Source organism: Drosophila virilis, chromosome 3 (genome assembly GCF_030788295.1).
Source record: "Drosophila virilis strain 15010-1051.87 chromosome 3, Dvir_AGI_RSII-ME, whole genome shotgun sequence".
In the NCBI taxonomy this organism is placed as follows: domain Eukaryota; kingdom Metazoa; phylum Arthropoda; class Insecta; order Diptera; family Drosophilidae; genus Drosophila; species Drosophila virilis.
This window is the reverse complement of record NC_091545.1, coordinates 9,761,124-9,785,520: the sequence shown is the minus strand read 5'-3', so window position 1 is coordinate 9,785,520 and position 24,397 is coordinate 9,761,124. Positions and strand designations below refer to the sequence as shown.

The following is a 24,397-nucleotide window of genomic DNA, read 5'->3' as shown; positions in this document are numbered from 1 at the left end:
GTCAAATGGACATGTGCAAATGTCAAAACAAAGCACCGAGTGTGACTGTCAAAAATTTGCCAGTCAGCTGTACGCGTTTCCCGTGACTGTCAGCCATGCTGCTTGTTTCTCGTTTTGAAATTAACGCGCTAATTTAGTGTTTAATAATTAAATGGGCGTTAAGGAACTGTGGAGCATCTTAACGCCACATGCTGAGCGAAAGCCAATATGTGAACTCCGCGGCAAGAAGGTCGCCATAGATCTGGCCGGTTGGGTATGCGAAAGTCTCAATGTAGTTGATTACTTTGTGCATCCGCGGCATCACTTGAAGTAAGTTTTGCATATGTTTCCTTTTCTTTATATATATTTTCATTAAACAAATTCATTCACAGAAATCTTTTCTTTCGTACCTGTTATCTCATCTGGGAGCAGGTGACGCCAGTGTTTGTGTTGGAAGGAGTTGCGCCCAAGCTGAAAAGTCAAGTAATAGCCAAACGGAACGAGCTGCAATTTCGTGGCGTCCGGCCAAAGGATAAAGATGCACCGGCCCCAACTCAAGCAGCTGCCAAAAAGGACAAGGGCCGCACCCGCTTTAATCATGTTCTTAAACAGTGCGAGAATCTATTGTTGGCCATGGGCATCCAATGCGTTCAGGGACCAGGCGAAGCAGAGGCCTATTGTGCTTACCTCAACAAGCATGGCGTGAGTTCAACTGATAGCTTTTTGTGGCTTAAATTATTAATTATTTTTCGTCTCAGTTAGTGGATGGTGTCATAAGCCAGGATTCCGACTGCTTTGCGTATGGCGCGGTGCGCGTTTATCGCAACTTTTCCGTGTCCACGCAGGGCGCTCAGGCTGCAGCAGGCGGTGCAGTGGATATTTATGACATGCAAACTATTTGCGCCCACATGGATTTTGGCCAGAACAAAGTCATTGTCATGGCGCTGCTCTGCGGATGCGACTATTGTCCCGATGGCATCGGCGGCATTGGCAAGGACGGCGTACTGAAGTTGTTTAACAAATACAAGGAATCGGAAATATTGGACAGGTAAAATGAAATCGTTTTTTAGTGGGTATTTAATAGCTTAAATGTACGTCTTACTCAGATTGCGTAATTGGCGCTCTGAAACGGATAAATATAGCGCATTGGAGCTGCGTGTCGACGACAAATCTATTTGCAGCAACTGCGGTCACATTGGACGCACGCAAAGCCATACCAAAAGCGGCTGTGGCGTCTGTCGGACGCATCGTGGTTGCGATGAAAGCCTGTGGAAGTAAATGAGCTGCTATTTGTAAGCCTTGATTTTTATTAACTTTTGCTTCTTTAAAGGGAACAACGGCTGTCCATCAAGGCGGAACTGACGTTGCGCAAAAAGGCGCTTGTAGATGTAGACTTTCCCAATGAAGAGATTATATCCGAGTTCCTTACTGAACCGCCGACACTGCCGAATTTGAAGCTCGACTGGCGACAGCCCAATATCGTAAAATTCATCAAGCAAATTGGCCATCTTCTGCAGTGGCCAGAAATTTATTGCTTTCAGAAATTTTTCCCCATTCTTACACGCTGGCAGGTGCAGCAGCCAAACCAAGATATGTGCCTTGTCCAGCCCCAAGAGATCATCAAGAAGCGTACAGTGAAAGGTGTCGCCAGCCTGGAGCTACGTTGGGCAGACAGTCGCGGTTGCTTCAATGGGCTTTTACCGCACGATCAAATTGCTGAATTTGAGCTGGAGCATCCAAAGGGTGTGGAGGAACTATACTATACTATTGAACCATTGGACATGTTGCAGGCTGCATATCCAAACTTGGTGGCTGCCTTTTTGAAATCAAAAGAGAAGCCGCCCAAAAAGACAGCGATGCGCAAAAAGAAGACACCGCTCTGTGCTCTTGAGAATCTTTCGGACTTGGCTGCGGCAACAGATGAGATTATCTCTAAACCCAAACGAAGGAAAATGAAGATGCCAATTGAGCCAGTAGATCATGGACAAAAAACTATGAAGCAATTTCTTAAACAAAATAAGGACACACCAGTTAAGCCCGCTCGTCAGCTAGTTACCCAATGCTCCACGCCACTCAACAAAAATTTGCCTTCCGATTTGGACAGCGATGGTGAGTTTGATATGTCCGATATTATCAACGGCATCGTCTCCAATCCGCAAGCACTACCTGCTGTAACCAAGCACGCGGGTCATATGCTGCACTATGAGGCGTTGGCAGAAGATTTGAGCCTTCGCCTGGCGCAGCTGAGTTTGCACAAGGATGACGCACAAAATCAACAAAGTCAACTGTTAGATGATGCAGATTTGCTACTGCAAAAGCGTCGAGATAACTCAATAAGGGAAGAGTGCGTGCCGTTGAGCAAACGCTACTCGCTGGATGACAGCTTTGATCTGCTGGTCAAGGGCGAGCTGAAAAAGGTGCCACATTTGGTCAGGACGCCTGTAGAGCGCTTTAAACAGCAGCATCGCCTGCCCATAGCGAGTGAGTCTACTAGGAAACCCCCTGCGCCCTCAACGCCCAAGGCAACAGATAACGTTAGCTACTTTTTCAATCAAAGCGTCGACGGTGCCGATGCCTTTGAGCAACTAATGGAGTCAAGTTTGGCGCACTCGCAACAGGATCTGGTGATAATCAGCGACAGCGAATAAGGTTTTTATTTACATTTATTAGTCTGCAATATAGTACCACTCACAATAACAATTAAGCTTAACAATTTTCTATTAAGGGCGTGTGGCATGGCAAGTTAAAACTCCAAATAACTTTTGGCGTAGACCTGAGCATTGCCCATTGCCTGTTCCAATTGTTCCTCAAACTGTGTGTCTACCTTGCGTCCTTTCATGTTGCAGACGATTTCAGCTTTCTGACCCTTGGGCGTGGCCACTTGACCGCCAAACGTTTTCGCAAAGGATTGCAGCCAGAGCGTGGCGTTAAATTGCTCACTGATGCAGTTCTGCAGCGTAAGTCCGAAAGGATTAACCAGAGTTAACTTTGAGTTATAATTCATTGACTGACCTGCGGCACGCAGCAGCGCGCTTTGACAATGTTATCACACATGCTAACCACCAGAATCGGACGATCTGTGCATAGTTTTGTTGCACGCTGCAGGGGAATCTCTTCCACCAGCGCCGAGCTGCTAATAAAGTGCAAGATGTACGGATGCGTGTCAAGCGGCTTTTCTAGTAGCACATTTCGCATTTCCACCTCTACAAATTCTCTGTAACAATTACAAATTAGTTGTTGGCAAATAACTACAATTTAACACCTACTTAAGGGTTGTGCGCGAAGTCTCCTTAAGCTTACGCAGTATTTCATTGATGCGGTCCAGCGTGTCCATCTTAAAAGCGTATGGCAGCTTAATGTCCGAGTGCAGCATGTTGTGGCGAATGGTCTGCAGCTCAGTCTCCGTGGCATTTGTCAGCTTGTCCGTTTTAAACTGCTTTTCCAGCATATCCACACGATGACGCAATAGCGCTGCTGTTTTCAGGACCTATCGGAGAGGAGGGATTATTAGGTTTGGAAAGACGAATGCAGAATCATTCAAGGTTGTCTTACATTCTCTGCCGCCTGGCCAGCTACGGCTGTAAAGGCAAAGCGTGCCCTATTTGTTTGCTTGAGATTAACAATGCAGAAACAGGATAGCTCCTTTGTGTTGGTCACATGCGTACCGCAGCACAGTTCCTTGGAGCTAAGGCTTAGCTCCGGACATTGCACTTTAATAAGACGCAGTCCTTGCTCCGGATACACCTCCCCAGGCACCATGGTTATATCGTTCTGCTGCAGCACATCAGCTGCGCTGAGTTCCTGCACTTGGACGGGCGTAGCAGAGCAGATGGCGCGGCTACATATGGAAGCTAATTAGTTGCATATATGTAAAAACAAGTAGTCCACTGAAACTCACTTGATCAGATCTTCAATGTGTTGCACGTCGGCCTTTTGTATGCGCTTGCCCAAGAGACCCAGCTCCAGTTTGCACTGCTCACCGCTAACTGCGCTGGAAACCTGATATGTGACTTTGTTGAAGAGAGATCTTATGGCAGCATTCAGCAGATGGGTGGCTATAGAACGAGGTATTTATTTAGACTATCGTGTTTCTGTTGCTTCTTAGTACTAACCCGTGTGATGGCACGTATTTAGCTGCCGCTGCATGGCATCTACTTCAAGCTGTACCTCATCCCCGACAGCCAGCTCGAAATCATCGGCGGATGTGATCGGACGACAAACATGCACCACGCAATCATTGAGATGCTTTACGCCTACCACTTCCAACTGATGAGGCTCCTCTGGTTTGTGTGTGTTCCGCACCAGCAGTTTGCCAAGATCTGACTGCTGACCGCCTGATTCGTAGTAGAAATTGCTTGCAGCTGTGACAATGGAGAGCGTATTCAAGGGCTCTTCTAGGCGGGTGCGTGACACTTCCACGTCATTTTGTAGCATGCCCAGCACGCGACTTGTTACCGTGGGAATCGAATAGGTTTCATTTGCTTCATCATAACTGTAAATATATTTGTGACTGTTATCAGTCGGCGCCAGACGCTTCGTAAGCTGCGCTTGTGCGTCTGCGATGCGCTGCTGCAGTGCCAAGTCGTAGTCGCCACTGCTGCGCTGAGGTTCCTTGGTTTTAAGCTTGGCCAGGGCCAATTCGGCACGATACCGATCCAAATCACAGTTCATGTTCTCAAGCTCGGCCAGCTTAAGGAAGCTCTCTTCGGTCAGACCATAAGTGTCTGTCAATTTATACAGGAAGTCACCTGGGATCGTGTTGTTGGGGAAATTTGAGCGCTGTACTTGAAACTCGCGGTAGGCGGGCACAAAACCAGGACATTCCATAAGATCAATGTCATCCAGTTTGGGAAACTCTGTAAGCACCTCAGCAAAAGCCTTGGACGAGCTTTCCCGCAAGTTTTTGTACACCTCCTGCTCGTGCAATATCAACTCAATAACAGCCTGCTGTTTGGTCGACATCTCGGGATAAGCCTCGCCCAGCGTCTCAACTACAATGGGCACCAGTTGAGAGAGCAGCTTTTCGTGCCCAAAAACTTGCTCCGAGATGCTAAGTGCCTTTCGCAGTACACGACGCAATTTTTGACTGTGCTTGTGGAATATAGAATTAAGAAGGAATTCCATTAGGCTCCGCTCCAACTTACTTTTGATCCGGCAGCATGCCATCGGCCAAGCAAGCGGTGACCATGCGCGCATGATCGGCAAGTATTCTGTAGCTTGTATCGAGCAAAGCAGAATTCTGGGCATCTGGAAAGCTGCCTCCATACACAGGTGCTTTGGAAAGCTAATTAAGAAACAAATGTTAAATTTGAGCCAACCAATTATTTACCACTATCAAATTACACTATGTATGCCATCGAAGAGCGGCGTAAAGAGATCGGTATCGTAATTGGACGACTTGTTTTGAAGAAGCGCAGCTAAACGCTCAAAGCCCATGCCCGTGTCGACGTGCCGAGCGGGCAGCTGTGTTATGCTGCCATCTGCATTGCTGCAAATATCAGGTATTCAATTAAATATTAGATTTCTTACTGCACTAGCTTTAGCTACTAACCGATTATACTGTATAAACACCAAATTCCAAAGCTCGGTGAGATCTGCACGCCCCGCGTTGACCAACTTTGCGCGCTGCTCCACGCTGTTAGGTCCAGAGCCCGGTCTATGATCAATGTGTATTTCAGTGCAGGGTCCACAAGGGCCTGTTGTGCCCATTTCCCAAAAGTTGTCCTTGCAGCCGAATGGCAAGACCCGTTCAGCAGGAAATCTGCAAAGCAAACATACCGATAAAATTTGTAATTGCATTATGTAACCAATTTACGCATACCCCAAGCTACGCCAAATCTCAAAGCACTCCAGATCGGCGGGTATGCCCAGCAGTTTGTCGCCGGCAAAGTAGGTGACATACAAGCGCGAGGGATCAATGTTGTAGGGGCCGCGCAGCAGCTCCAATGCCATTGCACAAGCTTCACGCTGCAAGAAGTTTGCTGGAGTAATGCAAAGCTGAAGTGGCAAATGCACGTACCTTAAAATAATCGCCAAACGACCAGTTGCCCAGCATCTCGAAGAACGTGTGATGGTAGCCATCCTGACCCACCACAGACAGATCATTGTGCTTGCCACCGACTCGCACACATTTCTGAGAATTGACGACGCGTTTATACGGTGCAGCAGCTGTGCCCAGAAAAACTGTTTTAAACTAAAGCAACGAGACTGATTAGGGCACAATGGATTAATCAAGTGTATGTACCTGATATTCACCTGGTTCATGCCCGCATTCACAAAGGCGACGGTTGGATCGCAGAACGGCACAACCGGACTGGAGCGCACAAATTTGTGCTCATGATTGACCGTAAAGTAATCGATGAATATTTTGCGTATCTCGCGTGCTGTGAGCACACGTTGTAGTTTTTTGGCCGAGTTGTACATGCCAATTTAATTGCGGTCTTAATTACATGCGAGAGCGATGTGTACCCAGCTGAGCCGGTAATTAATAACAGAAACGGATCAGAATCACAGTCAGCTGATCGGAATTGCAGTTCACATGTAAACGCTGCCATTCGCAGTTCAACGCGTGTCGTCTGGTGTTCTATTTTCTGGCTGAAGCAACAGCTGCATATTTTGGCTAAAATATGCATCGAACAAGAATAGAGCAAAAGAACAACGGGAACTGCCTTGTGCTAAGTGAAAAATTCTGTGAAACTTAACCAAAGTAATGATTAAAAACACAAACTGTTTGGTGAAACTAAATTATATGTAATATAATATAATGCAATTTGAACTTTGACACCTTTCGTTTTGGTTCCGCTTTCACTTTTGACAAACCCTTTACCATAACCAAAAACGGTAGCAATAAAACAACGTAGTGTACAACACATTGGCAAAGTGCAAAAAACATCAAACACAACGTAGTAAACAAAATCGCCGCATCATTATGGCCACAAAACGGCGTCCGCTGCGTCCCAATCTTGCACCCGGACAAAGTAGCGGCTCCAATATGAACTTTCGACCTGGTGGCCCAGATATAACCCGATCAGAGGCGCGAGGCACGCGTCCAACCGCTGCACCCACCAGCATACGTGAGATTCTAGTCATGGGCGTCATACATCTATGCAAAAAGACGATATTCTTCAACACGGACCTGAAAGTGGCCCTCTATTTGGGCAGCTTATTCATCATCTCGCTCATAGGCGACTTCTTGCCATTTCCCAAGACATACTTTGCCCGCTCCGACAACCTGTTTAATCTGTACTTCGTCAAGGTGGGCTGGGGCTGGACTCTGTTGTTCGCCGTGCCCTTTGCGGTGCTCTCCGCCTATACAATCACCTGCGGCGACATGAAACGCATGCTGAGGCATCACTTCCCACGTATTGTAATAGCCACATTCTTTTGGTTCTTCTGGACAAAGCTCTTCAACATTGTGGAAACTTCCTATGGTCGTTGTACTACCAAGGGTAATATTGCGAGCTAAATAATGTTAAAACTGTTACTTAAGATTGTCTTTCTTGCAGGCTTCCAGAGCAAGTCCAGCTGCCTGAGGGCGGGCCATTTGTGGCAGGGTTTTGACATATCAGGCCATGCGTTTATACTAATACACTCTAGCCTGGTGCTAATCGAGGAGGCGCGTCCTATTATCAAGTGGGAAACCATCAAGGAGCACCTACGCAACGAGTTGCACAATCGCAGCGTATCGGAGAAAACGGGAAGCAATCCGTTGCGCGGCCTGAACGATGAGCAAATGCGGAGCCTACAGTTTCTCTATACACGACTGACGCCCATCATTCGCACCCTGTTCATTGGGATGGCTGCTCTGCAGCTGCTCTGGGACATAATGTTGGTGGGCACGATGTTGTACTATCATCGCATGATTGAGAAAGTTATCAGCGGCATCATTGCCATTCTAACGTGGTACTTTACGTATCGCTTCTGGTATCCAACCAATGGCCTGTTGCCCGAGGCGCCCGGCAATGGCGTCTTCTACTATCAGCGCGAGAGTGTCCCTTTCAAGAGACCCACGCATTTACACACCTGCACACCATCTGCTAACAACCAGGCGTCATCTAGTGGATTGAAAGCCAATCCCAATGGCAGTAGCCAGTGGTCGGCGGGCAAGGTAGGTGGTCAGTCGTCGTCGGCGCAGCAGCAAATACCTACTTTCATGGGCATGCCCTTGTTTACCAACGTGAAGGCAGCGAGTGCGGCGGCCAGCCTGCTGCAGGCGGAGCAGCAGAAGCGGGAACATCAGCAGGCAGGTGTGGAAAGCTGAACCCAAGTCTTAGACTAAACCAGCAACAGGAAACAGGAATTGAATAAGGTTAGCGAATCTTTTTTAACCGGTAGTGGCTAGTAAAATCTTTTGTAGCAAATAGAACTTAATACCAAACGATTTTTATATACAATGATATCAGCAGCTTGAGGCTCGCACTTTGGCACTGTGCGCTGTTCATAGTTCATAGTTCATGGGGCAATCGCAGCTCCGCGCTCTCTCTCTCTCTCTCTCTCTTTCCTCTCTCATTCTCTCGCTGACTGTTTCTGCCTTCCGGATCTTGCATTGTTACCACGTAGACTTAAGCGTTCTTTTGTTTGTGTTTATATGTGCCCAACTTTAACAACAACAATAAAATGATTGTTAACAAATCTGGCCGGCTACTTATGCGCAAAGGCTGCGAACATGGCCATACCCAAGAAACCGGCAGTTGCTCCCAGCTTGTAATTGGAAGGCGTCATACTCCACATTTCCTTCAGTATTTCGAAATTGCTGCTGGGCATCAGCTTGTGGTATGAGGCACGCTGCTTGAACCGCAAAAAGTAGCCCTCCACCTGCGGCAACTTGCCGAAGCCCCAATAATAGTTCTCGAAGCCCAGCTGATAGAGGCGCTGCAGCAGCAGGCCCAAGCTGACGTCAGCCAAGGTGATCTCATCGCCAGTCAGCCACTCGTTGCGTGGCGTTTGCTTGGACAGTTCCTGCTCCACATATTGCAGCACATTGCGCACCGCATCCAGCACACGCTGGAAATCTACACGCGAGGCGACAAGTTTCCTGCGACGTAACTGAATCTCTAGCTTTTGCTGTAATGCGGTGTTATTGGAGTCCAATTCATCCACGGAGTGACGCAGCAATTCCATGACCTTGTCATTGTTCTCTGCGGGTTAAAACACAACGGATAATTCAATTGGAACAGCACTCAAGCACATTAATACTGCTCACTCAGGCAGGATTGCCGTACGGGTCCAATGAAGGGAGCCTTAGGCACCAGCTTGAGGTCGTCGTGGATAAAGGAGCCCAGACTGAGTGCGCCCACGGGCAGGCGTGACAATGCGCGTTCAAATGTCATCATCTGATCGAATTGTAGGGAATCTGGTGGGTATGGCTTCAGCAGCGGATGCTGCTCTGTGATCAAAGAAATTGACTTGAATTGGCCAATTATATCGGAAAGAACTACTTACCTCCACGGAACTTGGTCTCCACATAGCTGATGATGTGCGGCGAGTTGGGTATGATAAAGGCGCCATCCTGCAGCACGGGCACATCGCCCTTAGGATTCAGATTTAGGAACCAATTGGAATACTGTTCGCCGTTGCACAGATCGACTATGTAGGGTGTAAAGTCAACATTTTTCTCATAGAGCACCAGCAAAACCTAGCAAAGAATATGTAAAAAACATATTGATTAAGCTAGGCGAACCGCAAGTCTGCGAATAATGTACAATCATTAATCCTAATGACTTGTAGCTCGCTCACACTGTTTGCTTGCACTATTTATACTCTTTCTCAGTTTTGTTTATTTATCACTACGTTTCTTACGTGTTCAAACGCTTCATTAGCACCTGCATCAAGGCAAACAGTTAAGTTATATTATCTATTCGGAAAAGAACAAAAACTCAAAACTAATGAAATCTACTTGTGTTGGCAGCCCAACAGATATTATGCATACGCCCCCGTCACGCACGACTGCACCTGAAATCGATGGGGCACCTGGTGGGTGGTGGGTGGGATGCTATTTAAAAACTCTAGCTAGTCATAGCTGACAAAATAACATTGAACAGTAATCACAATAATGACGATTACTTTTGTAATTTCGCGCCATTTGCGCGTTTTGTAATATCAAAAAATTGTCTCAAACATGATCACATGATTTAGTTGGGGCAACTAACTTTTTGCGAGTAAAAGTTGTACGGATGAAAGTAGAGCACAAGTTTGTTGTCCTGAAATACGGGTGCCTTGAAGTCCTTTGGTGCGGGCGCAGCTGGCGCAATTTCGTCTGCTTGGCTGCTCATCTTCCAAATCTTGTGAATCGTACTGGCAGAGTTATTTGGTTATATCACATGCTTTGCGAAGACCGTAAACCGCGTGCCGTATACCCTGCTCCAGAGCTCGAGAAAAAGCGGCTTGCACACTTGGAACGACACGGAGCGACTAACTGCTGGGAATGGAGTAGAGCAATGGAGTAGAGCAAAACAACTAAACAACTAAAGCCGCTCCGGCGAACTATAATTTGCACTTTCAGCTGAGAGTAAACATTGTGGTTGTTGTTATTTCTGGATATGATTTGTGCTGTTGTTGGTGGGTTATTCGTCAATGATTCTTATTTTTTTTTCAGTGTTGCGGTTCCTACTTGTTTTTTCATATTTATCTTTGTTTATTGTGTTACGACATCGCGAATCATATTTAATGCGTGCAGGCAATGTTTATTTAAGTTTTTTTTTTTTTTTGGAGATTTTCATTTCAACATTCTTATCTACCAATTGGGGTCTATGCACCAGACGGTGTCGAGCTGGTCAGGTGGTATTATTCCAGTAGCTCTTATTGGATAAATAATACACAGAAGCACTTTTGTTTGAGCCGTTGGCAAAGATAGGTTTGTTAACTTTTTATTAAAACTTAATTTAAGAAAGAAACAAATGTGATTGAAATGTAGACCTCATTTAAAAAGTGCGCCAAAAAAAGCTTTCACTTCGCCGTGAATGGCAACAAGATTGGGCATCAAGCAAAGCACGTTCCAATTGGAACTACTTGGCTTAGTCGTATAGGAATCGCACAAATAGTCGAAGTGAGAAAAATCAATTTGCCGATCCTTGTCAACCCCAGTTGAATTCAAAACTCAGCCTACATATGTTGCATCTGGGCAAGCAATTGGCTAGCAAGGCGCCAAAGCTCAATTTGATCGCTGCAGCCAGTTTGTCTGGAGGCAAAGTCCAAAGTACCATGCAAAGCACAACATCGATTAGAAATCTTAATCAACATAAAAGCAACAACAATAGTAACAAACTCGTTAACCACAATCTGTGCCATAAACGATTGTCCAGTGCCAGTGCCAGTCAAAGTTCGAGCGTTAGCAGCATGAAGCGTTTAGCAGGCAAAGTTGCGGTGGTTACCGCCTCCACAGATGGGTGAGTTCTCAGCGACATTGTCCCTTACTGCATATTAATTGTAGTGGATTTATGGCGCTTGCAGCATTGGCTTTGCGATTGCCAAGCGTTTGGCTGAGGATGGTGCAGCCGTCGTGATCAGCAGTCGAAAGCAGAAGAATGTGGACAATGCGCTTGCCGAGCTGCGTAAACTGAATCTTAACGTGCATGGCCTGAAGTGCCACGTGAGCGAGCCGCAAGATCGTAAGCAGCTCTTCGAGGAAACCATCAGCAAATATGGCAAGCTCAACATATTGGTTAGTAATGCCGCTACCAATCCTGCCGTGGGCGGTGTTCTGGAATGTGATGAGAAGGTGTGGGACAAGATCTTTGATGTGAATGTAAAGAGCTCTTATCTTTTGGCCAAAGAAGCTCTCCCATATCTACGACAGGAGAAGGGCTCTAGCATAGTGTTTGTCTCGTCCATTGCCGGCTACGATGCATTTGAGGTTAGCTGTCTACAAGCTTACCCAGCATTTATCATATCTTAATCTGTAACCTTTTCAATAGCTGCTGGGCGCATACTCAGTGAGCAAGACGGCGCTAATTGGACTGACCAAGGCAGCGGCCAAGGATTTAGCGCCTGAGGGCATACGCGTTAATTGCCTGGCACCTGGTATCATCCGCACTAAATTCTCCAAGGCGTTGTACGAGAACGAATCTGCCAATGAGGCGGCGCTTAGCAAAATACCCATGGGTCGTCTGGGCACAAGTGAGGAAATGGCTGGCGTTGTGTCCTTCCTTGTATCGGAGGATGCTGGCTATATAACAGGCGAGTCTGTAGTTGCCTCGGGGGGTATGAACGCTCGACTTTAGAGTGATGCATGTACATATACTTATGTTCTTATGTCTTATGGCCTATGAATAACAATTGTGTTTACAAAATTTCCAAGTACAGCTGTGGGAGGGATTAAGCACATTAATATAACTAGGAAGATCTCAGTTTGGCCAACTGATCTGCAATGTCCTTTTCGGTGCGCTTGCCGCTAGTCTCGAATTCGCTGGATCCTGTGGCTGGTATGTTGGCCATTTTACCAGAGATCTCAATGCCAATCTCGTCGAGCACCTTGTTGACCACATCGTTAGATTCCTCCTCATCACCAGATTCAGTCAGCATGTCGTCTAGCGTATCGTTTATCATTTCGTCTGTCATTTCCATGCGCATATTTGCTTGCTGGAAGTCACGCACAGTGCCTGCTATAGCCTCTGGGCGCATCACCTTGTTCATGCCAGCCATAGTCTTGGCTGTGGTGCCCATTGCCTCGCCCAGAGCTATATTTGCGCCCATGTTCTTGTTCTGATAGCCTATGGATTGTATTTTGCCTGCTGCAGCGTAACTGCGCGATTTTTGCTTGCGAATCTCGATCAGTTGCTTGGCCAGAATTTTGCATGCATCGTTGTTTCCAGCAGCCGCATTGCGTCTGATCTCAGCTTCTAGTTTTTTCTCCTCATCCTCCAGTTTTCGACGCTCTCGTTCAATGTCGCGTGTCGCTTTGCGCAGGCTGCGATCATTTTCGCGTTGCTGTTCCTTTACGGTGGGTTTTTTGCCAAATATATTGTTAAACATTTTATATTTCAATTTTTACTGTCTAAACGAACGGGTAGGGTTTTTCAAAAAGATGATTCACTGTTGAAGCTGGCGATTGGTGTGTGCAAATATCAAAACAAAATCAGCTGTTGCTTTGTCAAATGTCGCTGTTGCACTGTGAATGGCTAATTTCGTGGAGAATGGCAAACAACTTGGAACTCGCAATTGCATATCACCGGTGTTTACATTATTTTAGGAATTAAATATGGCATTAGAAATACTAAAACAAGGGGCCGAGGGTCGTCTTTACCTTGGTGAATTCAAGGGTGAATCGTGTCTAATAAAGGAACGCTTCGTCAAAAAGTACCGTCATCCAGAGTTGGACACACAAATCACGAGACAGCGCATGAAGGCTGAGGTCAAGGCAGCTGGCCGTTGCCTGGCTGCTGGCATCCTGGCACCACGCATTCTCCACTCAGATTTGACTGGCCACAAGCTGTACATGGAGTACTTTGGCAGCGCTCAGACAGCTAAGCAGTATATACAAGAAACAGTGGCCAAATCGACCGACGAGCAGGCAAAACAGTCCTTGGAGGAGCTGTGCACAAGTATTGGCGGCATAATTGGTCGCATGCATGCCAACAACATAATACACGGAGACTTGACCACATCAAATATACTTATCAATCCCAATTCGAATTCAAGTAGTAGCTATGATGTCATCTTCATAGATTTCGGTCTGAGCCACTATAATCAGGCGACAGAGGACAAGGGAGTTGATTTATATGTGCTGGAAAGGGCGCTGCTGAGCACGCACAGTGAGCAGCCGTATCTGTTTGAGCACATACTGGCGGCTTATCGCAAGGAATGCGGCAAGGACGAGGATGCCGTTTTGGCCAAGTTTGAGGAGGTACGTGCGCGTGGAAGAAAACGCACAATGATCGGTTAGCCGTTCATATTTAACGAATACTTTAATAAACCATGTTGAACTTACATGTTAATTTAATTTACATTTAATTCTATTCTATTCGTTTGACTGGCTCTGACACCGGCGAATCATCTTGCAGCTCATCAATTTTGATTTTCTTAATATATTTTCGGATTTTTGTTTTACGTTTCACTTGCTCGTGCTTTGCTGGTTCTAAGCCAGTGACAGGAGTTTCCTTATATTGTGCATACGGTCGGGCTTTCAGCTTGGCAATGGCATCTTCCAGCTTCAGGCCGGACAAGCCATGCTCCTCGTAAAACAGACGATATTTATCACAGAACTTTGAGTGCCCCTTCTTAAAGGCCTCAGTTTTTGTTGAGGGGTGCTGAAAATAGTTGTCGGTTAGTTGTCTGAAATAATTAATGAAAAATACGACTATGTCTCACCCTAGCATCAATGGCCCTGGCACAGCCTCTGTGAAAGTTATGTAAATGCCGCAGGAACGCTTCGTTTGGTTTTATGCTCTCCTCCAGACTAAGTTGCATGATTTCGTTAATGTATGCAAACGATTTCTGGGCACAGCCCTGCCGCAACATAGCGCCCAATATGGGCATATTCATACGTATGCCTGCTGCCTGCATTTGCTGCAGTAGCTCACGGGCCTGCTCCTGGGTGCGACAACCTAGCGCTAGAACGCCATATGTCACAATGTCCGGCTGCAAGCCAGCAGTGCGTATCATAGTCAACACCTCGCGTGCGCTCTCATAGTCGAAGCGCATCGAGCGCTTCTTGATGAGTATGTTAAAGAAATCAATGTCCGCTTTGAGGCCAATCTTGCGCACAAAGCTTAGCAGTTGCTTCTCCGCTGCATTTGTGGGCGGTATGACCTCAAGCATGGTTGTAAAACATTCAATGTTCGGTGTTATTTTATGGGCCTTCATTAACTCCAGATAGCCGGTAATGCCGCCCAGCAATAGGAACCGCTCATGAGGACGCGTCACTTCAGCCAAGGCAACTAAACTTCCTAATTGTGGAAGTGGCAGCAGCAGATTGGGCAGTTCTAGCTGTTCTGTGGATGGGGACGCCAATTCGAGCTGGTTAGCCTCCGTAGAGCTGGGTGAAATGGCCAAGCTATCAGGATGAGCTGCTTCCACACCCTCTTCTTTGCCCGGGGGCAGTTGTCTGTTGGTGGCACCCGGAGTTATTTGTTCCAGCACCTGCTGCATGGACTCTAGATCACCAAAGCCGCAGTCTCGGACACAGCGCAGCATGGCATTGAAGCTGTAAAAGTCTGGAGTTAAGCCACGTTGCAGCATCTTATGCCAGGTGAGTAGCGCATGTCGGAAGCCATGCTTCTCATCACTGGCGCAGGCTTGCAGCAGAAAGTTGAAGCTGTCCGAGTTCAACGGCAGCTGACGCTCCAGCATTTCGTCGGCCAGCATGTAAGCGGTTTCTATGTCTTCACAGCGACCATACGCTTTGATCATGGCATTGTAGTTCTTAACATTCGGTTCGTAACCTTTTTCCAACATGTTCTCCCGCAGCTGCTTCGCCTTGCCCAAGCCGTCAATCGGTGTAGGTGCATTGGCGCACGCATTGAAGAGGGAAGTGTAGGTGCCGCCGGTGACTTTAAGACCACGTTGACGCATTTTAGTGTACAGACTGAAAGCTTTACGAGTGTAGCCCGCCTTGGCGCAGCCGCTGATAAGCAAATTGTAAATGTAGTTCTCTGGCTTCACGCGATCCTCTCGCAACATTCGCACCTCCAGAACGGCAAGGGCGTCATTGATGCGATGCGCATTTAAATGTTCCTTAATGAGACGAGCGTACTCTTTGGTGCGAAGTTTTCTTGTGTGTCGCGTTGGTCTGCTAATAAATTCTTCCTCCTGCACATCACCGGAGTCTTCGGGTTGCGTACCGCTGATCTTGGCATCGCCGAAGGTATCCGGATCACCAAAGTCGGTTAATATTTTCTTTTTTTGTTCCCGTTTATCTGGTTTTGCAGTGTCTTTTGCCAAATTCTCCGATCTGCCAAATTTCGTATGTACACGCAGTCTGGGGGTCTGTTCTCTTGGGTCTTCATCTAAAATCGTGTCTTGGAAAGGATTTGTCGGTCTGTTTGCCTCACGTTTTGTCTGCAGACCGGCATCCTCATCCGTAATACGCACGTGTAGTAGGCGGATTTGCTCCCAGCGCAGATTCGGAAACTCTGTTTGAACACCAAGTGCTCTTCTTAGATGTAAGTAGTGCTCTGGGGCGTATAGCTGTATACGGCGTATGTGCGGTATCAGCGCTAAGCTGAAAAAACGCACTGCCATTTTAATTTGTTGCAATTTTCTATTATTTTTATGTAATTTAACAAGTTTTAAAAGTGCATGCCGTTGAACAGTAATTGATAAGAAGAAGAAGTAGTATAGTCATTCTTACGATACCTGTGAATGGCATACAGATGTTTTAAATCGATGTGGCAACGCTAACATTCCCTTGCTGTGCTCAAGAGAAATTTTAGTTTTTTCGCTTAATTTGTCAGACATCAATAAAAATTAATTGAAAATGAGCTACACTGTGGATCCACGTCGGAAGGAGAAAATCAATCGCTATAAAGCACCCAAGAACCAAGGACAAGGCGGTGGCGCCAATGAGGACATGATGCCGGATTATATGAACATTCTGGGAATGATTTTTTCCATGTGCGGCCTGATGATGAAGGTAAAACCACGTCTCCATTATTTTCAGTACAAGGTGTAACACAATCCCTTTGCAACAGCTTAAGTGGTGCGCCTGGTTTGCCCTCTACTGCTCTTGCATCAGCTTTTCCAGCTCGCGGGCTAGCGACGATGCCAAACAGGTGACTAAAGCATCCACAAACGAATGCCCATTACTAATCCTAGTTTTCTAGGTACTGTCTTCGTTTATGTTAAGTGTAAGTGCTGTGGTCATGTCATACTTGCAAAATCCCGCTGCAATGACACCACCATGGGCATCGTAACAAAGAATACACAATATTGGTGTTCTGCTAGTTAAATGAATGGGACTTTATTATTCTCCAAAAACTCAAATGACAGTTGCTTGGGCGTAGAAAGAGAGTTAAATAAATGAACCACAGGAGTTTGTATAAATTTTGCTAAAGAATGCGAAACTAATCGGCAAGAGCTGACAATTTCTTGGATTGAAACTATGTGGTGAGTATGTAATAGGCAAACAGAATAAAAGCCAAAATATAAATGGTGCCAAAGATCAGTACGTATTAAATTTCCCCAAAGTTCGCATGCCCAGTCGCCTTGGCGTGCTGCTGGGCCTGTGCCTGACCCACAAGTAATAGATCACACTGTAAACAACGAAGATTAAATTTGTCCACATTTGTAAATTGGCGTGAGGACTTTGCTTCGTTGGCCAGCTGCTCCGCTTGCTGATAGACGCCCAGCTCCTCAACGGGGAAGATGGTAGCTGGTGCGGCACTCTGTGAAGTTTCCATGTAAAGTGGATCATAGTGTATGCCATCGAACAGTAGGAACACACGTAAACCAAAGTTTTTGTCCTCTCCGAACCGATTGATAATCGCGTTTTGTATATCAACGACATCGATTTCAATGCCATAATAATTGGATAATATGGACACTTCGATGGCGCCGCCCCACGAGTCCGCCTTTTGTATCCAGGCACAGTACTCGGCGTTTGATTTGCCAAGGACTGCATCATTGTATTGCTGCGGATCGGCGGCCACCTCCTGCGCGATAATATGACGCATCATTTCGCTGCCCTCGTTATCCACCTTGCCGTTGAGAACGAAACGTATGCTTGTAAAGAGGCACGAGTTATCCGCTGGCACCACCTTTTTCAACAGAATTCCATTGAAGTCGCCATTTGGTCCAGCTTCCGCGGGCGCGGACACGGGTGCGCTCTCGCGCCCGTTACTGCTATGAGCAACAATGTCGACAGAGTCCAGTTCGGCATTGCTTGAGGTAGTTACCTGACGCAGGTGCTCTGCATCTTCTTCCGCCTGCAGACGACGCGCCAGCGCCTCGTCGTCCTCAATGGTTGCGGAGTTGGCCACTGGCGCTGCCTTCTCTTCAACAATCAGCGTTTCGCCGCTTTGGATGCCAATGGAGCGTAGATTCCGTTGCTGCTGGTCGCTAAGATCCAGTGGCCGTGGAGGGAAACCGACGAGCACGTGTAATTGTGGCTCCTTGATTTCCGTTGCCTGAGATATCCGTGATTTAAGTTCAGCTACTGTTGTGTTCTCGTTCAGGTCATTGACAATGAATTGACCTTTTTTCGATTTTAGCTTCACACTGAACGAACCAGTCATATTTCTAATTTAAACTTTATATCTGTTTGCCGAAAAATTTTTTTTTGGGATTTTATAATTTTCTCAATTTTAAGTAGTTGGAATTTTGACTTGATTTGGTCAAGTGTGTTTATTGTCTAATATTTTTTATCGTTCTTTTGCTTATTGTTTAATACGCGTTAGAGAAGGCAATGATTAAGTATTTTAGCGTAATCGCGTACTATGGTGCTGCCACACTGTTTATGACATTGTGCGATAACAGCAGCTGGTTCAAACCGAGATGCATAAACATTAATGTACTAAAAAATACCGCGGCGCGCCTTAACGGCTGGCAAAATTTGAATTTAACATTTTTTCTCTTACATGTTTGATGTTGGCAAACATGATTATTTGTTAAATGATTTGCATATTCTTAAATAGTCGGCTGTGTAAAATAATTAGCATTAAGGCAAGTTGTGAAAATCATTCCAGAGCGGATGTTTCGGTCTGCCATAGCCTTGTGCAAAGTGAATTTACTCAAAGAATATTTGCCATTGGCAATCACCTTTTTTTGTTGGTGCCCATCCTCTGTGAAGTTAAGCTTAAAGCAAGTTTTTTATATCCGTCAATGTTTTAACTAATAAGTTGTGCTGATAAAGTGATAATTTCCAACGAAAACGCTAAGTGAATGGATCATGCATAACCAGAGCTGAGGTAAACCAGCAATAAAAGCCGCTAATAAGTATTTAGTGAGAGCGGGGGCTGCAGCTAGGGTACGATTAGCTAATGGTCAAATCAAATAGAACTCAGAACCAAGGAAAGATATATTAGCGAAAACCCACAGCGATATGTCAGTCAACAAAACAATTTGCCATCGGGCTAGCCCAACAATGGGCCCAACAACAACAAAAGCGGCCTCAACAAAATAGTTTGGTTTGCTTTATTTTTTATTTTTCCACACATCCAAAACGCCTTGCGTGGTACACTAAAATCACATTTAATAGTCCAAACAAAATTTATTGTTGGGCTGCTCGGAGATACAATGATATTTTAGAGCTTCCATTGTGACGATGTGTTGTTTTAATCTCTATGAAATACGAGCGCGCATGCGCACAGCTCAGACCGGCTCGAAACTCCCATATAAATAGATGAACAGCGAGGTTTATGCTCAGTGCAGGTCTGTCAACGCGATACGCGAGATCATCAATTAACACGTAGTGCCCAGTCAAGGAGTCCCCAACTTGAAGCTCAATCACAATGAAATTCTTGCTTTTGGTGCGTCCACTTAACGGCGGAGTCCATGGATAACATTCAACTAATTATGGAGTACGTTTGCCTAATTCCAGACCGTGTTCGTTTGCCTGGCTGTGTGCTTCATGGCAACCAGTGCAGTGCCCGTGGAGGAGGCCATACCCGAGGGCATTGAGGGTCCCGGCAGCGAGCCTATCAGCCCCACCGATGATCAGTCTTTCTTGTTGAAGCTGAAGCTGCTGAAGAAACTGCTCTTCCTGGGTTGATTGCCGAGATTAAATGGACTTTTAGCATATTTTGTGTCTAGTTTTTAAGCTTGATATTAAACAAAAAAAAAAACAACTTCTTAAATCTTAATATGTTATTAGTTTTTTCATTATTAGTTATGTTAGTTTTTAGGCGTTTAAGTAATAGTTGGGAAGAAAGAAACAATATCAAAGGAAGGACGTTGTTTAGGGATAAGTTTATCTTTGATGATAGGCAAAATATATAATCAAGACCTTTGATTGATTCGATTCACATGCTAAATTGATTTAATTCTATACCATTTTTTATACCCTTAACCCATTAAAAATGGGTATAAGGGTATATGGTATTTGCGCAAAATCCAAATTTATGTAACAAGCAGAAGGAAGCATCCCCGACCCCATAAAGTATATATATTCTTGATCAGCACCAATAGCCGAATCGATCTAGCCATGTCCGTCCGTCTGTCCGTCCGTTCGTCCTTCTGTTCGTCCGTATGTATAAACGCAAGGATCTCAGAACCTATAAGAGCTAGAGAAATTTTAGATGCAGGTGCTCCTAGCGCCTGCGCAGATCAAGTTTGTTTCCGATAATCGAAACCTTACTCCGTTTCCAAGCAATCTATAAAAATCGATTTTTTTGGGCAATTTTGGTAAATAATAAGAGCTAGAGTCACCAAACTTGACATATAGCTTCTCAAATAAAATATATATATGCATTTGATGTTAGAAGAAGAGGGTTCAGGGTATCCCCTAGTCGGGAGCTCCCGACTTGAACCTCTTACTTATTTGCTATTAGCTCCCATATGTTAAATACAAATTTAAAACCATGACAACAATTCACAGTTATTAATTAAATAATATATGTATGTGGGTCAATGTCAGTAAACTGTACAAATATATATCATATATGAGTCCAAGAGAGCATTCAGTTACTTCAGCAACTGAGATCTTGTAGATCGTTAAGCCAATCAGGAAATAAGTTGTTCACACTTTTGGACTAATTCACATACCCATCGAGGCTTGTTGCCCATATTCAAATCCCGAGTCTCAGAAAACATGTTTCCAGTCATTAGCTCCTTGTTGAAAGAGTTCCGAATGTAGCACCATATGGCATAAGCATACATTTGTGATGTTTGTGTCGTTTTATGTGAATTATATTTATTTAGTTAAGTTTACGATTAAGCTGTGAATGTGAGTGATTTGTGTTTATCTCTAAGCGAAGGGTTAAATGCAGCACAGTGCCTAGGCCCAAGCGGAGAGGTTAGGTTCCCAGTTGGTTGTGTGTTTGTTGGTGTTTGTACATGGACTAGAGTCAACGGGATTGGCTGGCAAACTTGCGGCCTTAGCCGAGCAGCAGCTTCTTCAGTTTCTTCAGCTTGAATATGGCCTGGGGATCGTGGGGATTGTGCACATCAGCCTGGCCATAGATGTTGTCACCCTGCAGCGACTCGTCGACGGGCACAGCGGCGACCAAAGCCACAGCCAGAAGGCAAACGAAAAGAGCCTGCAAAACGTGCATGAATATTCTTAAATAAGAAACCCTCGAAGGCAATCTATATCTATGGAGACTCACCAATACGATGTACTTCATTTTGATATGCGAAGGTAACTGTGGAGCTGTTTAATCCAAAAATTGACTGCACCTGGTGGCCACAGTGCCGGTGGCTTTTATACCCAAGAGATGGCGCCCCGAAAAACCCAAAAAGAAAAAGAAAACCATCAAGCGATGATAATGTCATATGTAAACTGCACATATTACATTCCCGGTTTGGACAAGTGGTCAGAAATGGCGATACATAAACAAAGGTGCATAAATAAACGAGTCTGGTCAATAAAAACAACAAAAAGAAAAAAAAATAAACGAAAACTGACAAAAATTGCAAATTGCACGAACGTGCACAGTCTCTGGGCCCTGCTGGGCACCTGCCTGTGACGCTCTTCTGTTCGCTGCGCAAATAAAGCATATAAGTATTTATAAGGCACAGATGCAGCAACAACAACAACGACAGCAGCAGGCCACATACGAGACACACCTGCCACCTACCACCTGCTGCCTGCCGCCTGCCGCTGTTTGCATTGGTTAGGTCAGAGCCAAGCGCGCTGTTTGTGCCACTGAAGAAGTCTTAGCGACTGTTCAAATATGCTTTGGACTAAGTATAGTTAGGCAGATTTACATAGTCGGCTGAAGGTTAAGTAAATCAAAATACAGCTCATTCGGAAATCGGTCAAAAAAGTGCCCGCGAAGCATGACATTTGTTTTTATTTAAGAACAGTCACTGCAATACACGGAAGTAGAAACTGGATATATGCATAATATAATATAAACATATTACATAATAGTCGCATTTTGATCAACAGATTAGCACTAAAATGCGCTCAGCCTTCTCTCCAACTGAAATGGAATCTCGAGGAGCCCACGTATCCGGCATTTAGTTTCACACCTCAAATAAAGCGATCAATAGGCGGGTCAGTTAAGACCATAAATATTTGGCACTTCTAATAGCCATCAAGCTTGAACGTTCAAGAGTTAAATCAACACACGTTGAAAACCCAAACCAACACAGAATAAACGCCTCTAGGCGTTGGCTCAAACCAGCTCAACAAATTAAATAGAGGTCAACATATGGATTAATATACGATTTATTACATTTTTGGGAATTGTTGAATGAAGCCCGTCAAAGTCAAAGTCGTTCGACATTTACATGTTTTGTTTTATAAGCATTAACAAATGTAGTGCAACTCGTGGAGCGGAAACAAATGCAGAGCTTAAATTAAATTAGCATGCTGACAACATGACTTAGCACATTTGAGTAAGCCGCCAAAAGATGTAAATCCAACATATAGATACTTGTATCTATTTATGCAAATGTTATGAAAAGAGCTGTGAGTTGCAATAGACATGTTTGAAGCTTGTTGGGCGCTTCGTAAGCTTAGACAATAATTTGCCTGAATGGCTTTTGATCGAGTCATCGCGATCAAAATCAGCGTCATGCGTCGTCGGGCTGTCTGACGCTTTTGTGCCCATGGGCATTTCAATTAGCTCGTATATAATGGGCGTTGCAAAAGGGCGTGGCGCGAGCTGGCAATTTATTTATGAGCCGCTCTCTATAAACGTGTATTTCGCACATGTTGACAGTTTGAAGATTGTTAAGCTGTCGCAAGTGTCTGGGAATTAGTTATAAAAGTGCGTAACATTCATTTCATTTTTGGACAGCAAATGATGCCAAACAAATGTTGGCCATATAAGACGAACGTGGCCAGCTTATGTGGGTCAGAGCACAGACGACCTTTGCCTAAATCGTAGAACACTCTGTCAACAGACATACAAATTGTTTTGGCAAACTGTTTAGCTGTTAAAGCAAAACAAATCACGCATACGCCCCTCCGCACACAGAGCTGTGTTTAACCCGAAATACAAATGAGTTGATAAGAATCTGAATCTGGGCAATCGGGGTGGCCATTGAATATGCCCAACGTGGTTAGCAAACAAATCCATTAGGTCAGGCGACGTGGCGTGACTGAAGTGGAGTCAAACGAGTTGTTGGCAAACTTTAAAATGCAAACCATAAACCGCAGTTTACTCCGGCCACACGATTATGAGTCCATATTGGGGGCTCCTGAGCTTAGCCTGGATGGCAGCTCAGGTATTGGGCGTAAGTCCTACATAAAACAGATTTAATTTAATTTTAATTTAGCACATAATCTCCAGCTAAATATGCAAATTGATCAGTTGTACTCAGAGTCATTTGTGCCCAACGATATAATTATCAGCTATAGCTTGGAAAATAGGGCGACTATCAACTATAACTTGACCGTAAAGATGCACTTTCCGGGCAAACTGCTCATGCAGATCTTTGTACGCCGGCTGGACGATGTGCCGGGCGGAACAAACACCTTTGAGATGCTCAAATTAAAGAATTTAGATTTCTGCAAGTCCCTCGAATCGATGCGCAACATGACCATAGATGATTTCCAGAGCGAGTCCCTCATTCCGCCTACCTTTCTAATATCCTGTCCACTAATGCCGGGCTTTTACTACGTGGATCGTGGCTTTTTCGATGACAGCTTGTTTCCGTGGCCCATCAAGGATGGCAGATACTTTCTGCTGTTCGAGCTGGTGCAGGTGTACGAGGAGGTAACCAGACTATTAAACTGCAAATTGAGGTTCAGCAAAAAGATACCCGAGACGAAGCTGGAAAGCAAAAATAATGGAGACAGCATGGAACATGAAACAAACGACAAGCCTGAAGACAACTTTGACGGCTTTTAGCGTTGATATAGACTATACTATATATTTTTATTGAGTGTATTCTTCTTATCATCAGATATTCGCAGTTTGTATAGTACTGAAGGGGCTCAACTGTGATAATGAAATGGATAAAGGCCTACTGATGAAAGTGTAGAATATTGGTGTAAAGATTGGATTGATTCAAAATGGTGTCAAGCAAGTTTTTAAATTTTGTTTACATCAGAGAACATACAAAATTGTGTCAGTTAGCGTCCAAGATAATGCTGCCCATTTATCATAGCTTAAAACAATAAATTTACTGAAAGTAGCAGCAGGAATCCGAAACCATTATTCAGTTTAACTTTTTATGGAAACAACTTAAGCAGTTGCACTCAGGAGAATCGCGCAGAATGATAACCGAAGTCAGCTGATGAACTTGAACCAGAAACACAGTTCGACTGAGGGTAAACGTGTATAAATTATGCGAGACAAACAGAAAACAGGGCAAACAAACGCGAACCCGAAAACACATATCTCAGATAAATCATAGCCCAAAGAGAGTCGCA

At 45.0% G+C, this 24,397-nt stretch overlaps 13 protein-coding genes across 14 annotated transcripts; 7 read left to right on the top strand and 6 right to left on the bottom strand.

Annotated features, from left to right (window-relative positions):
• The first annotated feature begins 62 nt into the window (after positions 1–62).
• Positions 63–2,683, top strand: Gen (XPG-like endonuclease). Its single transcript, XM_002046906.4, has 5 exons — positions 63–309; positions 372–681; positions 738–1,027; positions 1,086–1,253; positions 1,310–2,683. Exons 1-5 carry the CDS (start codon positions 152–154, stop codon positions 2,625–2,627), a joined length of 2,244 nt encoding a protein of 747 aa, XP_002046942.1. The 5' UTR covers positions 63–151; the 3' UTR covers positions 2,628–2,683.
• Positions 2,625–6,480, bottom strand: AlaRS-m (alanine--tRNA ligase, mitochondrial). The gene is made up of 12 exons (XM_002046905.4): positions 6,235–6,480; positions 5,999–6,172; positions 5,801–5,946; positions 5,531–5,740; positions 5,323–5,467; positions 5,124–5,263; positions 4,092–5,065; positions 3,878–4,034; positions 3,532–3,817; positions 3,246–3,466; positions 2,992–3,193; positions 2,625–2,929 (listed from the first exon to the last, which is right to left on the bottom strand). The coding sequence occupies exons 1-12, from the start codon at positions 6,400–6,402 to the stop codon at positions 2,723–2,725; spliced, it is 3,030 nt and encodes a 1,009-aa protein (XP_002046941.1). The 5' UTR covers positions 6,403–6,480; the 3' UTR covers positions 2,625–2,722.
• Positions 6,481–6,570: 90 nt separating this feature from the next.
• Positions 6,571–8,610, top strand: Fitm (acyl-coenzyme A diphosphatase Fitm). The gene is made up of 2 exons (XM_002046904.4): positions 6,571–7,427; positions 7,485–8,610. Exons 1-2 carry the CDS (start codon positions 6,908–6,910, stop codon positions 8,237–8,239), a joined length of 1,275 nt encoding a protein of 424 aa, XP_002046940.1. The 5' UTR covers positions 6,571–6,907; the 3' UTR covers positions 8,240–8,610.
• Positions 8,548–10,418, bottom strand: Gdap1 (ganglioside induced differentiation associated protein 1). 2 transcript variants are annotated; one of them, XM_015175724.3, is made up of 5 exons: positions 10,128–10,418; positions 9,421–9,613; positions 9,182–9,364; positions 8,655–9,116; positions 8,548–8,576 (listed from the first exon to the last, which is right to left on the bottom strand). In XM_015175724.3, exons 1-5 carry the CDS (start codon positions 10,248–10,250, stop codon positions 8,563–8,565), a joined length of 975 nt encoding a protein of 324 aa, XP_015031210.1. In that variant the 5' UTR covers positions 10,251–10,418; the 3' UTR covers positions 8,548–8,562. The 2 variants fall into 2 exon arrangements, with proteins under 2 accessions (XP_015031210.1, XP_002046939.1); XM_002046903.4 differs by having other exon boundaries at positions 8,548–9,116.
• A 518-nt stretch (positions 10,419–10,936) lies between these two features.
• Positions 10,937–12,266, top strand: Dhrs4 (Dehydrogenase/reductase 4). Its single transcript, XM_002046902.4, has 3 exons — positions 10,937–11,363; positions 11,428–11,830; positions 11,892–12,266. The coding sequence occupies exons 1-3, from the start codon at positions 11,086–11,088 to the stop codon at positions 12,195–12,197; spliced, it is 987 nt and encodes a 328-aa protein (XP_002046938.1). The 5' UTR covers positions 10,937–11,085; the 3' UTR covers positions 12,198–12,266.
• On the bottom strand, positions 12,193–13,044 carry CHMP2B (Charged multivesicular body protein 2b). Its single transcript, XM_002046901.4, has one exon. It carries the CDS (start codon positions 12,946–12,948, stop codon positions 12,310–12,312), a length of 639 nt encoding a protein of 212 aa, XP_002046937.1. The 5' UTR covers positions 12,949–13,044; the 3' UTR covers positions 12,193–12,309.
• A 5-nt stretch (positions 13,045–13,049) lies between these two features.
• On the top strand, positions 13,050–13,919 carry Tcs5 (TP53 regulating kinase). The gene has a single exon (XM_002046900.4). It carries the CDS (start codon positions 13,175–13,177, stop codon positions 13,856–13,858), a length of 684 nt encoding a protein of 227 aa, XP_002046936.1. The 5' UTR covers positions 13,050–13,174; the 3' UTR covers positions 13,859–13,919.
• LOC6624447 (pentatricopeptide repeat-containing protein 1, mitochondrial) lies at positions 13,851–16,242 on the bottom strand. The gene is made up of 2 exons (XM_002046899.4): positions 14,284–16,242; positions 13,851–14,222 (listed from the first exon to the last, which is right to left on the bottom strand). The coding sequence occupies exons 1-2, from the start codon at positions 16,153–16,155 to the stop codon at positions 13,929–13,931; spliced, it is 2,166 nt and encodes a 721-aa protein (XP_002046935.1). The 5' UTR covers positions 16,156–16,242; the 3' UTR covers positions 13,851–13,928.
• Positions 16,243–16,300: 58 nt separating this feature from the next.
• Positions 16,301–16,980, top strand: LOC6623171 (protein Asterix). The gene is made up of 3 exons (XM_002046898.4): positions 16,301–16,546; positions 16,605–16,685; positions 16,737–16,980. The coding sequence occupies exons 1-3, from the start codon at positions 16,391–16,393 to the stop codon at positions 16,824–16,826; spliced, it is 327 nt and encodes a 108-aa protein (XP_002046934.1). The 5' UTR covers positions 16,301–16,390; the 3' UTR covers positions 16,827–16,980.
• Positions 16,849–18,317, bottom strand: Yod1 (Yod1 deubiquitinase). The gene has a single exon (XM_002046897.3). It carries the CDS (start codon positions 18,144–18,146, stop codon positions 17,085–17,087), a length of 1,062 nt encoding a protein of 353 aa, XP_002046933.3. The 5' UTR covers positions 18,147–18,317; the 3' UTR covers positions 16,849–17,084.
• Positions 18,318–19,219: 902 nt separating this feature from the next.
• On the top strand, positions 19,220–19,712 carry LOC6624265 (uncharacterized). The gene is made up of 2 exons (XM_002046896.4): positions 19,220–19,379; positions 19,451–19,712. The coding sequence occupies exons 1-2, from the start codon at positions 19,362–19,364 to the stop codon at positions 19,619–19,621; spliced, it is 189 nt and encodes a 62-aa protein (XP_002046932.1). The 5' UTR covers positions 19,220–19,361; the 3' UTR covers positions 19,622–19,712.
• Positions 19,713–20,726: 1,014 nt separating this feature from the next.
• Positions 20,727–21,330, bottom strand: LOC6622239 (uncharacterized). Its single transcript, XM_002046895.3, has 2 exons — positions 21,177–21,330; positions 20,727–21,107 (listed from the first exon to the last, which is right to left on the bottom strand). The coding sequence occupies exons 1-2, from the start codon at positions 21,192–21,194 to the stop codon at positions 20,946–20,948; spliced, it is 180 nt and encodes a 59-aa protein (XP_002046931.1). The 5' UTR covers positions 21,195–21,330; the 3' UTR covers positions 20,727–20,945.
• Positions 21,331–23,031: 1,701 nt separating this feature from the next.
• Positions 23,032–23,873, top strand: LOC6624122 (uncharacterized). Its single transcript, XM_070207849.1, has one exon. It carries the CDS (start codon positions 23,319–23,321, stop codon positions 23,871–23,873), a length of 555 nt encoding a protein of 184 aa, XP_070063950.1. The 5' UTR covers positions 23,032–23,318.
• The last annotated feature ends 524 nt before the right edge of the window (positions 23,874–24,397 follow it).

Excerpts from the sequence above, each read along its gene's own strand:
- LOC6624122 (XM_070207849.1), top strand. The coding sequence starts at position 23,319 with ATGCAAATTGATCAGTTGTACTCAGAGTCATTTGTGCCCAACGATATA.
- Yod1 (XM_002046897.3), bottom strand. The coding sequence starts at position 18,146 with ATGACTGGTTCGTTCAGTGTGAAGCTAAAATCGAAAAAAGGTCAATTC.
- LOC6623171 (XM_002046898.4), top strand. The coding sequence starts at position 16,391 with ATGAGCTACACTGTGGATCCACGTCGGAAGGAGAAAATCAATCGCTAT. Across the intron at positions 16,547-16,604 it reads TGTGCGGCCTGATGATGAAG|CTTAAGTGGTGCGCCTGGTT; the intron begins GTAAAACCACGT and ends CCTTTGCAACAG. Across the intron at positions 16,686-16,736 it reads CTAGCGACGATGCCAAACAG|GTACTGTCTTCGTTTATGTT; the intron begins GTGACTAAAGCA and ends CTAGTTTTCTAG.
- Fitm (XM_002046904.4), top strand. The coding sequence starts at position 6,908 with ATGGCCACAAAACGGCGTCCGCTGCGTCCCAATCTTGCACCCGGACAA. Across the intron at positions 7,428-7,484 it reads TGGTCGTTGTACTACCAAGG|GCTTCCAGAGCAAGTCCAGC; the intron begins GTAATATTGCGA and ends TCTTTCTTGCAG.
- Gdap1 (XM_002046903.4), bottom strand. The coding sequence starts at position 10,250 with ATGAGCAGCCAAGCAGACGAAATTGCGCCAGCTGCGCCCGCACCAAAG. Across the intron at positions 9,614-10,127 it reads ACAACTTTTACTCGCAAAAA|GTTTTGCTGGTGCTCTATGA; the intron begins GTTAGTTGCCCC and ends ATTCTTTGCTAG. Across the intron at positions 9,117-9,181 it reads CGTACGGCAATCCTGCCTGA|AGAACAATGACAAGGTCATG; the intron begins GTGAGCAGTATT and ends TTTAACCCGCAG.
- Dhrs4 (XM_002046902.4), top strand. The coding sequence starts at position 11,086 with ATGTTGCATCTGGGCAAGCAATTGGCTAGCAAGGCGCCAAAGCTCAAT. Across the intron at positions 11,364-11,427 it reads GTTACCGCCTCCACAGATGG|CATTGGCTTTGCGATTGCCA; the intron begins GTGAGTTCTCAG and ends TGGCGCTTGCAG. Across the intron at positions 11,831-11,891 it reads CCGGCTACGATGCATTTGAG|CTGCTGGGCGCATACTCAGT; the intron begins GTTAGCTGTCTA and ends CCTTTTCAATAG.
- AlaRS-m (XM_002046905.4), bottom strand. The coding sequence starts at position 6,402 with ATGTACAACTCGGCCAAAAAACTACAACGTGTGCTCACAGCACGCGAG. Across the intron at positions 5,947-5,998 it reads CGTTTGGCGATTATTTTAAG|CGTGAAGCTTGTGCAATGGC; the intron begins GTACGTGCATTT and ends AACTTCTTGCAG. Across the intron at positions 2,930-2,991 it reads CGCGCTGCTGCGTGCCGCAG|AACTGCATCAGTGAGCAATT; the intron begins GTCAGTCAATGA and ends CTTACGCTGCAG.
- Gen (XM_002046906.4), top strand. The coding sequence starts at position 152 with ATGGGCGTTAAGGAACTGTGGAGCATCTTAACGCCACATGCTGAGCGA. Across the intron at positions 310-371 it reads CATCCGCGGCATCACTTGAA|AAATCTTTTCTTTCGTACCT; the intron begins GTAAGTTTTGCA and ends ATTCATTCACAG. Across the intron at positions 1,254-1,309 it reads TGCGATGAAAGCCTGTGGAA|GGAACAACGGCTGTCCATCA; the intron begins GTAAATGAGCTG and ends GCTTCTTTAAAG.
- LOC6624447 (XM_002046899.4), bottom strand. The coding sequence starts at position 16,155 with ATGGCAGTGCGTTTTTTCAGCTTAGCGCTGATACCGCACATACGCCGT. Across the intron at positions 14,223-14,283 it reads CCAGGGCCATTGATGCTAGG|CACCCCTCAACAAAAACTGA; the intron begins GTGAGACATAGT and ends AACTATTTTCAG.
- Tcs5 (XM_002046900.4), top strand. The coding sequence starts at position 13,175 with ATGGCATTAGAAATACTAAAACAAGGGGCCGAGGGTCGTCTTTACCTT.
- CHMP2B (XM_002046901.4), bottom strand. The coding sequence starts at position 12,948 with ATGTTTAACAATATATTTGGCAAAAAACCCACCGTAAAGGAACAGCAA.